The 18,086-nt window shown below is 39.4% G+C and overlaps 1 protein-coding gene across 3 annotated transcripts in view; it reads left to right on the top strand.

The window, feature by feature from the left end:
- The window catches only part of B3GALT1 (beta-1,3-galactosyltransferase 1), a 230,150-nt gene extending 213,199 nt beyond the window's left edge, over window positions 1–16,951 (top strand). For 2 of the 3 annotated variants that reach the window (XM_075180716.1, XM_075180718.1), the window contains exon 5: window positions 10,683–16,951. In XM_075180716.1, the coding sequence (XP_075036817.1) occupies window positions 10,869–11,849 (981 nt within the window). In that variant the 5' untranslated portion in view covers window positions 10,683–10,868 and the 3' untranslated portion in view covers window positions 11,850–16,951. Of the gene's footprint in view, window positions 1–3,268; window positions 3,423–10,682 lie in introns of those variants that run through there. The other variant, XM_075180719.1, reaches the window with a different exon arrangement.
- The last annotated feature ends 1,135 nt before the right edge of the window (window positions 16,952–18,086 follow it).

Below are 18,086 nucleotides of genomic sequence, written 5' to 3'. Positions count from 1 at the left end.
CATAAACAAACCAGGGGCCTGATTCATTAAGAATCTTAACTTAAGAAACTTCTTATTTAAGTCTGCGGGACAAACCCATGTTACAATGCAAGGGGTGAAAATTAGTATTCTGTTTCGCACATAAGTTAAATACTGACTGTTTTTTCATGTAGCACACAAATATCCACTTAAAATTTCAGATGAACACATAATCTATTTGTGTGCTACATGAAAAAACAGTCAGTATTTAACTTATGTGCAAAACAAAAAACTAATTTTCACCCCTTGCATTGTAACATGGTTTTGTCCAGGAGACTTAAATAAGAAGTTTCTTAAGTTAAGATTCTTAATGAATCAGGCCCCAGTACATTAAATGCCTTGCTTTACAGTTCATTTAACATGAAATAGACCAATGCGTTTGAGATAGGTCTTTAGGTTTCTTCATTAAATCAACATGAATGAAAACACAAATTAGTGTTTGACACATTTTGAACCCCAAACCTACGCGTAAAATTTCTCTAAAGAATTGCAGTCTTAAGTTTGTATCTCAAGATATATCCAACACAAAAGTTAAACATAGCAGTATTTCAACATCAAACGCTTATCCGGCATGCAAATGTGTATACTTATGGCAACCATAGCATAGATGACAGTGTTAGTTATAAATGCACAAGTCACAGTACCCTATTCGTATAGAATATAATGTAATACATTTTTCATACAAATACAAAAGTTTCCCGTCTGTCGTTTGCCGCTACATAAATCCAGTGGGTTTTCGGCTTTCCTGCAGTAGTCCAAATGAAAATGACAAATAATTAATCCGAATTGATGACTGCAACTTAGCATAATGGATCTGATTCATTAAGGAAAGTAAAGCAAAAAAAAAGGATGACTTTGAATCTTGGCAAAACCATGTTGTATTGGAGTGGGAGGTAAATTTAAAATGTGGCTACAGATTTATAATTGGGATAGATCATGTCCTAGATCAACTTTTAATGTCAGTGTAAAAATAAAGCTATCAAGTATTTGTGTCCTATGTGAAAAAAACAGCCAGTATTTTCCTTATGTGCAAAATAATATACTCATTTGCACCCCTTGCATTGTAACATGGTTTTTCCAAGGTTCAGAGCCACTCACTTCTTTGTTTTACTTTCCTTAAAGAATCAGGCCCAATATAGTTGCGATGCTAATGAATGAATTACTATCAGTTCGAGGGGTCAATATGCAAACAGCCAAGCAGAGGTGGCCTCTCTAGGCCTAAGGGACCAGAAGTCTGAGATATGCTCATATCTGAATATTGACGTATTTTGTTACGCATGTGCTGTACAGAAATACATATATATTTATGCCCCACAAATTTACTCTACATGAGGGCTATAATGAATACCCAAAGCAAATAGAAATAGCTGTGTGTGTGTGTGTGTGAATGTTCCTATTTTATTAAACAGCATTGACAATAAAACGTGCAATGTTTTTCTTCAGCAACTGTGTTTATGTCTGGGGACTTCAGGAAGAAAATTAGATTGTGTTCTTAGGAAAAGTACAAGGTGGAAATCTTAGTTTTACAAAGTGTGCTTATTTCCAGAAGACTAAATCATTTAATTTAAGTTTACACTTGGCACCATGGGAAGACCAAAGTGTGCTAGCTGTGTATCTCCTTACACTGTCAATGATAAGTGGAAATACATTCAGTGTTGCCTCCCTTGGCCTCAAGGCTCTTGGGCCATATAATATTGACTGTAAAACAAATAATATAAATGTGAAGACAGATGGTGGCTGAAGCTTATTCATTTATGCTCGATGCATAGGAGATGAAATTTGTCAGCATGAAAGAATAGGAGGAATAATATCAGTCCTGGATTAAATGCAGAGAGGAAGGAAACTGTATATTCCCCATAAGTGATTAAACATTTTTATGACTACTTTGATCCTTTCTTTCTCTTTGTTTTAATTATGGTCAATGGAACTATTACAATTTAACAGTATTTGCATTTATTTATGTGGTTTGGGAGAACCATATTGAATTCTCTAATGAAACTTCCCCCATTAGATCCAGCAGAACAAAACTAACTGTCATGAGCCGCGGACGGTGCCCCAAGCCTCTGCGGCTCATTGTTTACTGTGCGGCCACGTCCCGGTTGTCACCATGATGACAGGGAAGTCACTTCTGATTCATCCCGGCCCATGACAAGCTCTACGAAAAAGGCGCCTGCTATAGGCAAAGACCTCTATCACTAGTTCTGCAAGCTTATGACAATAGATGTTAGCCGTAACACTAACAAATATAGACATATCGGAAACAGGTTGATTGTATGGACTTTGTTTCCTACAGAAGTTCATTGTTGATGCCTTTTTAATTGTATAGTGGAAAAGTTATATAAATAAGATGGCGAACTTGGCATCTTAAAAGTGGAGCATGTACAAATCTATATGCCTGCTTCCTGCTCTTTCTAACATCTACAATGTTGCTTTTAATTGAAGACTCTAAGAGGGTATTCAAATGTTCGTCATTACCGCCCAAAAACTCGCGTTCTAAAACTATTACCGTTAATACGGTAATTACTCGCTGAATTTCAGCTCGCAGCTCCCTTAGCTGCGAGCTGAAATTCAGCGAGTAAATTACGGTATGAACGTTTTTTACACGCAATATTACCGTACTAACGGTAATAGTTTTAGAGCGCGAGTTTTTCGGCGGTCCGGATGAACAATTAAATACCCCCCTAAGGGGCATATTCAATTAGCTTTCCGGTTCGCGGGATCGCGCCGGAACGGGCCGCGTAGTCAATACACGGTACCGCAATAACGTGGATTTTCATTCGTAGCCCATAGGGTTGCGTACGAAAATCTGCATTAATGCGGTACCGTATTAACGGCAATAGTGCGCAGGATTCGCGGTAACGCACGTTACCACGAACCAGAAAGCTAATTTAATATGCCCCAAATACTTTAATTGACTATGGGTTGGTTATAGACATGCCCGCTTTAACCTTATTTACCGTATTTCCCCATGTATAACAAGCACCTTTTTCACCAAAATTTGGGGTCTAAAAGCTGGGTGCGTCTTATCAGAGCCGTAACTTAGAATTCTAGTGCCGTGGGCGAGAAAGACAAATGCCGCCCCCCTAGTCCTCAATTTTAGCCAAATTAACCTAAAATATTCCTAAATTGCGCCCCCCTTCAGCATTGCGCCCTGGGCAGTCGCCCCTGTCGCACAGCCCTAGTTACGGCCCTGTGTCTTATACAGTGGCAGCGGTATTTACCTATTTACTTCCTATCACCCATTGATGCAGCATGACATTGCTGACAGAGACTCAGCTTCCCGCACCCTCGCTCCAGTCTCTTCTCCTCTCTCGGAGCTGTTAATCACGCGACCGAGAGTTCCGATGAGCCCAGATGACTCTTCCAGTTCCTCTTCATCCAGTTCATCAGAATCTGGCTCTGAGGTGAGTTTTAAGAATGGGTTCTACTCCGATAAATCACTGCGAGAGTAAGCTCTTCCCTTCCATGGTTGGGGTAGTTTTACATAATAGGCGTTACTAGACTTGAGTAATTTTTGGGAAGTATGCTGTTTGCTTTTGTAAGACCTCTGGTAAAGTTAAAGCCACCGAAAGTAACATGAGTTTGGGCCCCAAAATTAAGGTCCCTCTTATACATGGGTGCGTCTTATACATGGGGAAATACGGTACATACAGTAACACAAAAAAAGAAAAAAAAATAGGCACCAACACATCTAAAAATAATAGAATGCTTTGTTAAGGCTGCCACACATAGGCCAAAGCTGCTGTCTTGCTACTGGATTAATATCCAAATTGGCCATCTGCATAGATGGCCAAATTGGGCAAGATCAGGCCATTCTTTCTCTGTGGCCGAGCAGCCGAAACCCTTCCAGTGCCACTGGGGTCTATTGGTGCAGTCAGAAGGTGACTACCCCCACAGTCCAATAGGGTTAACATATGGACGTCTTTTTAATTAATTTACATACATACCCAATAATGATCCTATGGCTTTTGATAGAAATATTACAGGACATTGCTAAGAAATTATAGTAAAGTATCTCAAGATCTGCTTGTTTGAAAGCTTCTCAGCTATGTTTGGGAGGATCGCCAGACAGAAAATCTGTTAATTCCTGCCTCAGTATAAAATACTTATTTGAAAAAAAATAGGGTTCTCTTTGACTTGCCACAGAGCACACGTCTAGTATTCTATTTTGTAGGCAAATGACACTGAGAGAGATAAGTTCCCACTTCCAAAAGTGGACAGTTATTTTGTGTCCCTATCTGAAGTGAAGTCACTCTGGTGTTGTATTTAAAATTAAAATGTATTTAAAATTAAAATGTGCTCTAAGAACCTCAGACCTCTACAAGTCATTGGACATTTAATGGGATTGCACCACAGTAACCCAACCCACACATTGGCACTTCAATGGAAGTGGGTACAGGTAGACGAGAATGGTGCATCCAATGCACCAAGCCAGTGGTTCCCAAACTTTTTCAGTTTGCGGCACCCTTAGAGTCTCCATAATTTTTTCAAGGCACCCCTCCAAAATAATTACCGAGCAGTCCCATTTTATAAGTAGCTGGGTCAAAATAACGTAATACTTATTTAGGTCAGGACAGAAATACTTAGTAAGTTGTTTGCAAAAATAATACACATAAATCCAAGGGAAAAGAATATTTTTATATATTTTTATTTAATTATATTTCTGTCAAACAATAATTTACAGCTAATACAAAGAGGAATAAGATCAAACAAAATAAAACAACAACATGTACAAAAATCACACTGTGCCTCCTTCATCAACACACTCTGTGCCCTCCTTCATCCACACACTCTATGCCCTCCTTCATCCACACCCTCTGTGCCCTCCTTCATCTGCACACTCTGTACCCTCCTTCATCCACACACTCTGTGCCCCCTTCATCCACACACTCTGTGCCCCCTTCATCCACACACTCTGTGCCCCCTTCATCCTCACCCTCTGTGCCCTCCTTCATCTGCACACTCTGTGCCCTCCTTCATCTGCACACTCTGTACCCTCCTTCATCCACACACTCTGTGCCCCCTTCATCCATACACTCTGGGCCCTCCTTCATCCACACCCTCTGTGCCCTCCTTCATCTGCACACTCTGTACCCTCCTTCATCCACACACTCTATGCCCTCCTTCATCCACACCCTCTGTGCCCTCCTTCATCTGCACACTCTGTACCCTCCTTCATCCACACACTCTGTGCCCCCTTCATCCATACACTCTGGGCCCTCCTTCATCCACACACTCTATGCCCTCCTTCATCTGCACACTCTGTACCCTCCTTCATCCACACACTCTGTGCCCCCTTCATCCATACACTCTGTGCCCTCCGTCATCCACACACTCTGTGCCTCCTTCATCAACACACTCTGTGCCCTCCTTCATCCACACACTCTATGCCCTCCTTCATCCACACCCTCTGTGCCCTCCTTCATCTGCACACTCTGTACCCTCCTTCATCCACACACTCTGTGCCCCCTTCATCCACACACTCTGTGCCCCCTTCATCCACACACTCTGTGCCCCCTTCATCCTCACCCTCTGTGCCCTCCTTCATCTGCACACTCTGTGCCCTCCTTCATCTGCACACTCTGTACCCTCCTTCATCCACACACTCTGTGCCCCCTTCATCCATACACTCTGGGCCCTCCTTCATCCACACCCTCTGTGCCCTCCTTCATCTGCACACTCTGTACCCTCCTTCATCCACACACTCTATGCCCTCCTTCATCCACACCCTCTGTGCCCTCCTTCATCTGCACACTCTGTACCCTCCTTCATCCACACACTCTGTGCCCCCTTCATCCATACACTCTGGGCCCTCCTTCATCCACACACTCTATGCCCTCCTTCATCTGCACACTCTGTACCCTCCTTCATCCACACACTCTGTGCCCCCTTCATCCACACACTCTGTGCCCCCTTCATCCACACACTCTGTGCCCCCTTCATCCTCACCCTCTGTGCCCTCCTTCATCTGCACACTCTGTGCCCTCCTTCATCTGCACACTCTGTACCCTCCTTCATCCACACACTCTGTGCCCCCTTCATCCATACACTCTGGGCCCTCCTTCATCCACACCCTCTGTGCCCTCCTTCATCTGCACACTCTGTACCCTCCTTCATCCACACACTCTATGCCCTCCTTCATCCACACCCTCTGTGCCCTCCTTCATCTGCACACTCTGTACCCTCCTTCATCCACACACTCTGTGCCCCCTTCATCCATACACTCTGGGCCCTCCTTCATCCACACACTCTATGCCCTCCTTCATCTGCACACTCTGTACCCTCCTTCATCCACACACTCTGTGCCCCCTTCATCCACACACTCTGTGCCCCCTTCATCCACACACTCTGTGCCCCCTTCATCCTCACCCTCTGTGCCCTCCTTCATCCTCACCCTCTGTGCCCTCCTTCATCTGCACACTCTGTGCCCTCCTTCATCTGCACACTCTGTACCCTCCTTCATCCACACACTCTGTGCCCCCTTCATCCATACACTCTGGGCCCTCCTTCATCCACACCCTCTGTGCCCTCCTTCATCTGCACACTCTGTACCCTCCTTCATCCACACACTCTATGCCCTCCTTCATCCACACCCTCTGTGCCCTCCTTCATCCGCACACTCTGTACCCTCCTTCATCCACACACTCTGTGCCCCCTTCATCCATACACTCTGGGCCCTCCTTCATCCACACCCTCTGTGCCCTCCTTCATCTGCACACTCTGTACCCTCCTTCATCCACACACTCTATGCCCTCCTTCATCCACACCCTCTGTGCCCTCCTTCATCTGCACACTCTGTACCCTCCTTCATCCACACACTCTGTGCCCCCTTCATCCACACACTCCTGGGAGTCGCGGCGCACACGTTGGGGACCGCTGCACCAAGCAATGAGTGCTCCATCATGCCATATATATATATATATATATATAGACTAAAAGTGCATTGTATCGATTATATTACATAGTAGTAGTATTATAAATAAACTTATATATATGCTTATTTCCACTCTTCATTGTTACTCCAGACAGATAAGTGTAGATTCGAGAAAAATACAAACACTCGAAGTTAAAGGTTTTGAAACTGGTACTGTATTGATAAAAAATGAGACACACGGGATTTGGAGAATATATTTTCCATTGGAAAGATTTTCTCACCATTTGATGAATTAAAGCCTTCCAAACAAATTGATCTATGCTAAGAGTAGTGAATCTTTTTTTTCTATACCATTGATAATTCTGTTTTCAGAGAAATGTGTTGTCATGGTTACACAAATGGCTTTCAGATGACAAATAGGCTCCCCGGAATCCAATGAAAACTGAACTATTTTAATTGCAAAATGGACAGGGCATTAATCAGCGATTAAATTTGTCTTAAGTGCAAATGACTGCATGTTTTTATTCAAGCCATGCAGTGCCTTTTCAGATAATATGCAGTTTTACTCTGTGGTCCTATTGCATTCTACAGTGCAGAAAATAAACATGATTTAAAACATGGCTGCAGAATTGCTGGAGTCAGGCTGGAGACAAATTTCTTTGGAAAACCCAGATTAATCACAGACAATGAATCTGTAACACAAAGCCGTACATTTCAGGCTCTATCATACAGGGCTATGACTAACATTGGTGATGTTTTTATCCCAAAATGCTTGAGCAGTGTTGTCTGAGTCTCCTAATTAATATAAAAGGTTTTCTTTTAATTGCTTTACTGAAATCCAATCCAGCGCCTTCTTCCATTCCCTCTTCTAAAATCAGATATGTTTAAAATTCACTAGTGCTGTAGTTCAACCATAAAGTAACATTAAAAAAAAATGTTAATGATTTTTGAAACAAGGCCCCATAGCTGAAATGAATGGAGGTCTCAGTAATGGCGGTACTCCTTTCTGCGGCTCCCGCTGTGCTCTTGTGAGTATCCCCTGAGAAATCACTGCTCGTGGGCGCTGCGTCATCAGAAGGATGGACCGGCGATGTCAGGCCCACCCCTCGCCTCCAGGGAGTTCCGCAACTGTTTGAAAATCTTTCCCAGTATTTATCAAACAAATTCTTATAAATGATCAATAATAATTAATTTCATTAATTATTTTATAATGAATTAATAATAAAGCAACAATTTCATATAGCATTTGTACCTTATAGAATTACACAGTTGCAGATACGAACTCACCATAGCACTGATAAAGTTTGACACATTATATAATAAAGGAATGTCTTAATCATATATGACTTTCAGCCAATCACATGCAAGATTAAGATTATGCTTCTATTTTGGTACTTTTATATATCCTAATGAACCATAAAATAGAGCAGCTTGTATTTTTAGGGGGGTGGGGGGGACTGATGCTGGTGCAGAACACGCAAAGCGGGAATAAGACATGATGGGATCTGATCCATTCTTGCCGAAATGCTCTTCCCATAGCATTTCCAGGAACCTTTCCACCATACCAAACAATTACTTCATTTTATTCAACTATACTTACCCTTTACATGCCCCCACTAGTAATTCTCTTGTCAGCGGAGAGGGGTGGAGAAGACAGGAGAGTGTAAGGGGAAGTAGGATAGGAAGGGAGTAGAGGAGAGGACAAGAGACAATAGGGGAGGAAGGGGAGCAACAATCTCTGATCCAAGGGTGGATTGAGTATAAACGGTCTGCCTCGATAATACCAGCTCGCCCACAGCCCCCCTCTCCGACGTACAATATGGAATCACTCAAAGAGATAAAAAACAATAATAAAGAAACCTGCAACATTTTATTCTTCCCTTTGCAAAAGATCTACAATTCTTTATCATTCAGAAATAATAAGCTAGCAAGATAACAATATGAAGAACAATATGAATTGCTATTAACGTGCAGTAGCAAAATAGATCAATACTCCCTCGCTTTGTATTTATGGATGTGAGATTGTTATTTCAGATTAATTCTGTTCGGATGACTCTCGAGGCTGCAAATTCTATGCCGCACTTGTACATTTTACCATAAATAATATTGCGCCCATAACTAAAACTCTGTGAGAGATATGATGCTAAATCCCACCTGGTGTGCTGAAAATGGTAAATAACTATTGTGTAAATCTGAGGCCAGTGAATCACTTTTGAAAATCTTCTACAATATATGCATTCTGCTTCCTAAACATAAAAGAGATGGTAAATTATTTTCCCTTGAGCGGTACAAGTTCATATATTCGAAACTCAGCCTATTCCTCCCTGCCACTCTATTATCATCACAAGCGTATGTAAGAGGAACTGGGCAGAATGAAAGCTCATGTTCAAAATAAGGTGGATGCGTTTTGGGTCCACACATACGTAGGAAAAGACACACTTAAAAAAACAACTTAATTTACGTTCGTATGTTGTGTCGGATGTATATCAAGATGCATGGAGCTCCGAAACAGTAGCATTTGCACAGACGTATATCAGGCACACAAATGTCAATACCTTCTGCCCACAATAGAGTAGAGAGAGCACAAAAATGTGACTTAACAGCAGTACTAGTACAAATGGAAATGTCAATTAAGTACTGCAAATAGATGTCTGCGACTTTATATAATATAGGTGCGAAGCTAATGATTTAAATCAGCTGGAGGCGTCAATACACAATCAGCCAATTGGAAGCATCAACATAGTGCTGATGATATATGGTCATATGATATATGGACGTATTCATGTGCATTTTTGATCTCCATGCGCAGTATGGATATACATACCATATGCCAAAAATTGAGGTAACTCTAAATGAGCCCCTACAAATTCTTCAGAATAAATTAATATGTAGTTGTCTAGAGGTAGTTGGATAAGGAAATATTCTGCTGATCTCTACAGATGTTAGTAAATTAGATAACTAGGAATTATTGGTTTAAAAAAGTTGGATCTATAAGGTCCTGAGGCCTAATGTGGTGGCGGCATGTTTTACATATTAATAATTAATTATTTCAACTTTTAACCATCAGAAAAAGGGTTACATGAGGCCCCTGGCACACCTCTCATACTCCACCTGGTTACAGGCTGTTCTTTATCACTTGATTTATTGAGTTTAGGAAAAATAAAATAGTTTAACCTGTAAGTATGTCTAATTAAAACATTTGAAGCTTTGTCGTGCTAACTTCTCATTCTATGCATTGCGCCAAGTTGACACAGGTAAGGTACAGTCACATAAACACTGTAAATAAGTGGGCAGCATAGTGGCTTAGTTGTTAGCACTTCTGCCTCTCAGCACTGGGGTTATGTATTGGTTATGTATGGCCTTATCTGTGTAGCGTTTGTATGTTCTCCCTGTGTATGCGTGGGTTTCCTCCGGGTGCTCTGGTTTCCTCCCACACTCCAAAAACATACTAGTAGGTTAATTGGCTGCTGTCAAATTGACCCTAGTCTGTGTGTGTGTGTGTGTGTGTGTGTGTGTGTGTGTGTATGTTAGGGAATTTAGACTGTAAGCTCCAATGGGGCAGGGACTGATGTGAGTGAGTTCTCTGTACAGTGCTGCGGAATTAGTAGTGCTATATAAATAAATTGTGATGATAGTCATTACAGCAAAATGTGGTCCATTCTCTCTACGCTGACATACCTTGCATTGTAGTGTTTGTTTTGGTTAAACTTGCTCCATTTGTGCAACGCTTCTCCTTCCCTCTTCCTTTTTTAATATTTAACAGCCTTTTTTTTCTGTCTTTATCTTACAGAGAAAACAATGCGATTACTCAAACTGCAAAAGAAAGAAAATTAATTTCCAACAGGATTTTATTCGTTCCTGGCATATCTATATACGTTGTCTCTCAACTAATATGTTGCCCTCGTTGGAGCAAAAAATGGTCAATGTAATGAGAAGACTGTTTAAAGGAAACATTGCCTAGAAGACTGAAGAAACTATGGCATCAAAGGTGTCATGCTTATATATTTTGACAGTCGTGTGTTGGGCAAGTGCTCTTTGGTATCTAAGTGTCACCCGCCCTACATCCAACTACACTGGTTACAGGCTGAACAAAATACCCATATCCCATAAAAACATTTCCTTTGGCAATATTAGAACTCGACCCATAAACCCTCATTCGTTTGAATTTGTTATCAATGAGCCTGAGAAATGTGAAAATAATGGCAGCCCTTTTTTGGTGATTCTTATAAGCACAACCCATAAGGAATTTGACGCCCGACAGGCAATCCGAGAGACCTGGGGAAATGAAAGCAACTTCAAGGGGATTAAAATTGTAACACTTTTTCTTCTGGGCAAAAACTCAGATGCTGTTTTAAATCAGATGGTTGAGCAAGAAAGTCAGATATTTCATGATATCGTCGTAGAAGACTTCATTGATTCTTACCACAATCTGACCCTCAAAACATTGATGGGCATGAGATGGGTGGCCACGTTCTGCTCAAAGGCTAAATATGTGATGAAAACAGACAGTGATATTTTTGTAAATATGGACAACCTGATTTATAAACTTCTGAAACCGACCACAAAGCCTAGGAGAAGATATTTTACTGGCTACGTCATCAATGGAGGACCCATAAGGGACGTACGCAGCAAATGGTACATGCCAAGAGACTTGTACCCCGATAGCAACTACCCACCGTTTTGTTCGGGAACCGGGTACATCTTTTCTGCTGATGTGGCAGACCTCATTTATAAAACTTCTCTCCACACAAGACTTTTGCATCTCGAGGATGTGTATGTGGGACTCTGCTTGCGGAAGCTCGGAATTCACCCCTTTCAAAACAGTGGCTTTAATCATTGGAAAATGGCCTATAGCCTGTGTCGCTATCGTAGAGTCATCACGGTGCACCAGATCGGCCCAGAAGAAATGCACAGGATTTGGAACGACATGTCAAGCAAGAAGCATCTTCGATGTTAAGATATTTGAATGATTGTATATTGTTTTTTTGTTATAAGAAGGAAACTTTGTGCCAGTTGTAAAAAAAAAAAAATGTTTGACTTTTTACAACTATTTTTCACTTTTATTAGACCTGGATTTCCTGATTTATCGTCAGTGATAATAACTTTGCTAAAGTTCTTTGGGGTTTTTTTCTCAACCCCTATATTCCGTATATACAGCAACTCTTCTGAGAACTATGGAGTGTAACTCTGGATTTGATATTGATATGGATTTGAAGGCAGACATTTATCCTATGATGACTTGACAATGCAGTCTGTATTCACTGGACTCAAAGGCATTAGAATTTATGTATCATATCAATGAGTGCAATATTACCATGTATTCTAAACCTAACCTGTATGTAGCCACTCGTGTCGCACACCATGACGCTCTGAAAATATTTTTTTACTAAATGAAGAATGTTCTCTGTGTTCGATTCATTTGCCAACAGCTTTCCAATAGCCATGACTGTGTTTCCAACTGCCGTATTCTGTCATTCAATTTCTGGAAAATTATACTAGTTCATGTTTATCTATAACAGAGGACTGTAAACACCATCTTGAGTTATAAATAGTCTAACTTTACATGATCAGCTTGTATAAAAACAACATTTCCACACTGAAGAAGCAGATACAGGCACTAGAATGCCATCAATGGGTAAAGAAATGCAAATTACCACCTTTTCAGCTTGTGCTTTCAGACAGATTATACGCGAGTTCCAAGTCTTAGGTCCTGAGTCATTAAGGAGAGTAAGACAAAAAAAGGAGTAGATGCTCTCCGGGACAAACCATGTTACAATGCAAGGGGTGTAATTTAGTTAATTATTTTGCACGTAAGTTAAATACTGGCTGTTTTTTCATGTAGCACACACATACTTGATAGCTTTCTGCCCTACCCAAACTATAAATCTGTCCCCACATTTTACATTCACCTTCCCCTCCAATACAGCGTGGTTTTGGCCAGGTGCAAAGTTACTCCTTTTTTATGCTTTGCTCTCCTTAATGACTCAGTTTCTTAGAGAAATGATACGAAGCTTTACTTTCTATTGAGAGTAGAATTCTATAAATGTTGGGGAATCAAAAAGAGGGGCTAAATTATCCTTAAATGGTGTTAAATCCACTCTATATTCTATGATCAAATATCAACATGTTTACCTCCTGCTTATAGCCACAAAGTGGTTGCAAGTTTGATTTAAAATATGTGTTATTTTTATTATAGAATATCTACCACCATCTTAAAGGCAATTTATCCCTCCCCCCCCCCCACCTTTGTAGAATTCTCCCCTTAGATAACATTCTGGCATAGAAATGATCCATTTTGTGTTTAAAGCAACTTTAGCACATGTTGACAATTATATATATTATAACTATATATTTGTGTTTTTATGTGCACGTATTTGCACTGAGCCACAGTATATTTATTGAAAGTTTCTTATTCCATATCAGTGCATCTGATGTGCATCCAGGTGTGTAGGGACCAGAGGGGGCAGAGGGGCCAATTTGCCCCCCCATGACGTCTATTGGGTGGGCAAAGACTGTGTTTTGCCCCCCCATGAACTTCTACACAAAAGCATTCATGCTACTTTCTGAAGTCAAAGTATCTGTTCTAAACTTTTTTAAATGATAGATTGTCTTAGTATAACTATCAAATGTTCTTTAATATAGATTGCCTTAGTATAGATTTAATATAGATTGATTGGTTTGTTTCTTTTAAAAACTCTAACTGGTGCGTTAATAACCTGTATTGATGATGAACAACTATTCACTTTACTTTTACCCTGAATTTCGTGCGGTGCGTCCAGTAACAAACATGAGACATAGCAATTTAAATTTATAGCACATACCATAACCAGTGAGGCGGTGACTATAGATTTAAAAATACTCCCAGTCACATGAGATTAGGCTGTCAACGAAATCTGAATAAAACTAGGTTAATGAAAAATGAAAATTTTTAAGATGAACAATTGAATTTATCTATCTTTCTAACAGCTATTGTAATAATTGGAAATTAATATTAATAATAATATTTATTAAATAATTTATAGATACATTTTTTGGCCAACCCCTGAAACACTGACAAAAATTAACATAGGATTGGGAGTCTTTCTATATCTACAGTATCTACAAACTCAGGAAAAGGGGGTTCCAAGCCCTATAGTAGTCCATGGTCTTTTGCACCCCCCCATGTAAATATTCGTTCCTACGCCCTGTGTGCATCAGTGCAGTTGAAAACTGGAAGCGCTTTGCATTGCAAACGCAATTAAATGTGGTTAAGTGTGTTTACTTATGCGTTTTCATCACGCATACTGAATGCGCTTGCTAATGCATTGAAACACATTTCAGATGCATATTAAATACATGCTTAAACCATACTTGCCAACTCTCCCGGAATTTCCGGGAGACTCCCGCATTTCGGGTGAGTCTCTCGAACTCCCGGGAGAGTGTGGCAATCTCCCGCATCTGCCCACTTCCTAGTGAAGTGGGCAAAATTAGGGCCAAAATGCCGCAATTCTCCGGGAATCGCAGCATTTGGCCCCGCCCCCTGCTGTAAAATGATTTGTCATTACGTCACGGAGGCAGGTCCAAAATTACGCAATTTTTGGAGCCCCGCCCCCCGCACGCCCACCTGCCCCAGGGGGGCTCCCAGACACCAACTCCAGGAAGTTGGTAAGTATGACTTAAACACAATGCAGTTCATATAAGTTTTTATTTGTGTTGTAACATGATATCAAAAACACAATGCAAACTTCAATGTGTATATACCCCAGGATGTATATTTTGGTGTTACATTACCCCTAGTGTCTGTGCTAACCTAACTGCATTGTGTAATCCGTCTACCGAGAACAAGTACAAGAAAAGATTCTCATTTGCATATCTCTACCCATAATTCCCTGACGCAGGTGTTTAATCCCGTGTATTATTTACAGTAGAGATCTTTTGGTCACTGTTCATGTCACCACACCCTGAATAGAATACTTATCTAAAGTAAATAAAATGCTTTTTCATTTTCTTACTTGTAAAATAGTTAAATGTCAGTGGTGAATATGATTATTGTTGGTTAATTATTATAAAAAAGAGGCTACCACCTTTATTATGGTGGTTGCCGGAGTGAGCATATCATAAAATGAAACATTGTCACAGTTCTTCTTTTAATTATTTTATTTTAAAGTATGCTTTACGACATTATCAGTATCACCAACGCTCAAAGTATGTTTACTGGAATGTAAAATGCCTCAGCAAATCTCAATGGAGAAAGTGTTATTTCCTTATCTGTTATGTACACCAAACATTAAAATGACAGTGTTAAAAATGAAGCCTTAAATAAATACATGTAATAACAAACAACGCTCTCTACTGATCCTACTGATATGATTATTTGCTTTATTAAAAGGTGTTTAGTTTTAAAAATGGAATTTATTATTAGTTGAATTATCGTTTAATGTGCATACCATAATATACTGTTTTCAGCAGCACGTAACCTTATCAGCATTAATTAAAAACTACCACCCCTCATTATACCTTTATGGTGGGATTTCCTTCCTTGGGAATGTATTTTTCTATGCCAGGAGGAGACCTGAACTTCTGTCACACAAAAAGAAAGCCCCAGTATTTATAGGTAACCATGACAACTACTGTTAGACTATTCTCATGGATTTATCCCATGGCAACATTCCACTGATTTAATTAGATCTTAAAGTCCCACCCAGGGGAGGAGCAGTACATTGTCAGGCCCCATAGCAAAACTTGGGCAGCACGGTGACTAAGCGGTTAGCACTTCTGCCTTACAGCACTGGGGTCATGAGTTCAATTCCCAACCATGACCTTATCTGTGAGGAGTTTGTATGTTCTCCCTGTGTTTGCGTGGGTTTTCTCCAGGTCCTCTGGTTTCCTCTCACACTCCAAAAACATACTTGTAGGTTAATTGGCTGCTAACAATTTGAGCCTAGTCTGTGTGTGTGTGTTTGTGTTGTGGGAATTTAGACTGTAAGCTCCAATGGGGCAGGGACTGATGTGAGTGAGTTCTCTGCACAGCGCTGCGGAATTAGTGGCGCTATATAAATAAATGATGATGATGATGAAGGGATATTTTTGTAGTCTTCCGGGCCCACTGCTCAACTTTGAAAGGAGCTGAGTGAGAAGCTTCTTCTTAGCAGCCGCAGCTCCTGTACCCATGGTCTTTTCAACACTGGTCCCAGCTTTTTGGATGACAGAGAACCACAAGCCGCCACTCTATGCAGAACAAGGGTATCCCAGGTTATAGATCACTTCTTTATAAGCAAGGGAAATGGGTAAGGCATTTGGAAAAAAAAAGCTTATCTGGAAGACTGTTCTTTAAAACCAGATACAGAAGTCTGCAAATCAGCATAGCATTGTTTATAATACTAAGAATATAAAATATTTCAAGTAAATAAGCATATTTATATCTTCACAAAATAAAAAGGCAATTCACAATGAACTACACTACTTACAATTGCTCCTTTTCAATTTTCTTAATAAAATACTTTCTATTGATCATCTGACAGCCAAGTCACAATGATGAAAATGTCATTATGTCCTCTCTTTGTGTTGTATAGAAGTGGTTTAACGTCTCGCTGACCTTTGTCCAGAAGAATTGTGATGCTAGACAATATTGTTGTTGGGATATTTGTGGTTCATGGCATCAGACAACAATTTTAATACAGATATAATTTTAATAATTTTGGGACAAATTTAAATGTTCTTCAATAAGTAAAATGCTGTAAATAAATTATTTATGAAAGCCTCCCAGACAATTTTGGATCTGCTGACCTGTAAAATAAAGTTTTAAAGTGTGATTAGATCATGCGGGAGACAACATAGGGTTTCAGTTTACTTAAATGTAATGTGTCTTTTCTTTATCAGCTGCTGTTACTATAATTTTATCAGAACCATGTGAAGTTTATGGTACAATTACACATCCTAACTTTTAAATATTTGTATCCAAAGTATGGCAGAGATACGCACCAGGTCCATTGTTAAGTCTTGTACAAGTGATTATATAAAAGTTTACACATGAACACACACACACACACACACACACACATATATATATATATATATATATATATATATATATATATATATATATATATATATATATATATAAAACCTACCTGCTTGTTTCCCCTGATTAGTTACTACAGCTGTATTGTGCAATTAGAGTGTTGAGACAAACTCAACAGCACTCTAATAATGTAGAAAGCACAATGACCACTACCTAACTTTGGAGAGAACATAGAAAATTATAGATGGAGGTTTCTGGTTTTAAAACACATTGAGCTTGACAAATAAATATTTTTTTTTTAACCAATGATATATATCCCATTATTGAAGGTAAAAAGTTCAGGACAAAATGTGACCATACCCCCTTATCCACCCAACCATGCCCACAATTTCTAAATGCCCCACATCTACAATTTGCTAATCCCTGCCCCTGACTCCATGAATTTCGATTTGTAGAAATTAAGACTACTGAGTGGTAGGCATTTTTTTTTAGAAAATTTTACCTACTGTATATACAGTATTCACTGGAAATAATTAATTTGAATTTTGATTGTTGTAAAAAAAAATGTATTCACTTCAAATTTGATTGGATTTAATCTTTTATAAATAAAGTTGTATTTTGTAATCTCTTTTAATTGAAAACAGTCATTTAAATCCTTACCCGTGCATGATTACTATCATTCTGGCTGATAGGGCACAGTATGTTAAGAACATATATAGTGTAAATCTTTTTTAAAAAAAAGGACAAAAATGTTAAAACACCATGCAGATATATGTGTTACATAACACATTTTGCAGCAATTTGGTTGGCTATATTGATAACATTTTTAATCAATTGGAAAAGATTGAAATAAAAGTTTTAGCAAAAGCTTAAGCAATATTAAACATGTTATAACAACTGTAGTGGATAAAAAGATAATATAGAAGTAACTTTTAATATAACATAACAACATTTATTAGCAAATCTAATTATGAGAATTATACCATGATATATCAAGTTTTATTTCTAGTGCAGTGAACAAGACGGATTTTTCATTACACTTTCACAGCTGGATATTAATATTGGTTATTGCTATAAGGTTGCATTTCTCTAGTAATAATTTTCACCTGATCTGACAAACAAATAAAACCATTAACATTGTTATGTCCACAAACTTGCAAAGTATAATATAATTAATCCAAAATTATAAAGATA

Source organism: Mixophyes fleayi, chromosome 7, assembly GCF_038048845.1.
Source record: "Mixophyes fleayi isolate aMixFle1 chromosome 7, aMixFle1.hap1, whole genome shotgun sequence".
Taxonomy (NCBI): Eukaryota; Metazoa; Chordata; class Amphibia; order Anura; family Limnodynastidae; genus Mixophyes; species Mixophyes fleayi.
This window is presented reverse-complemented; position numbering and strand designations above follow the sequence as displayed.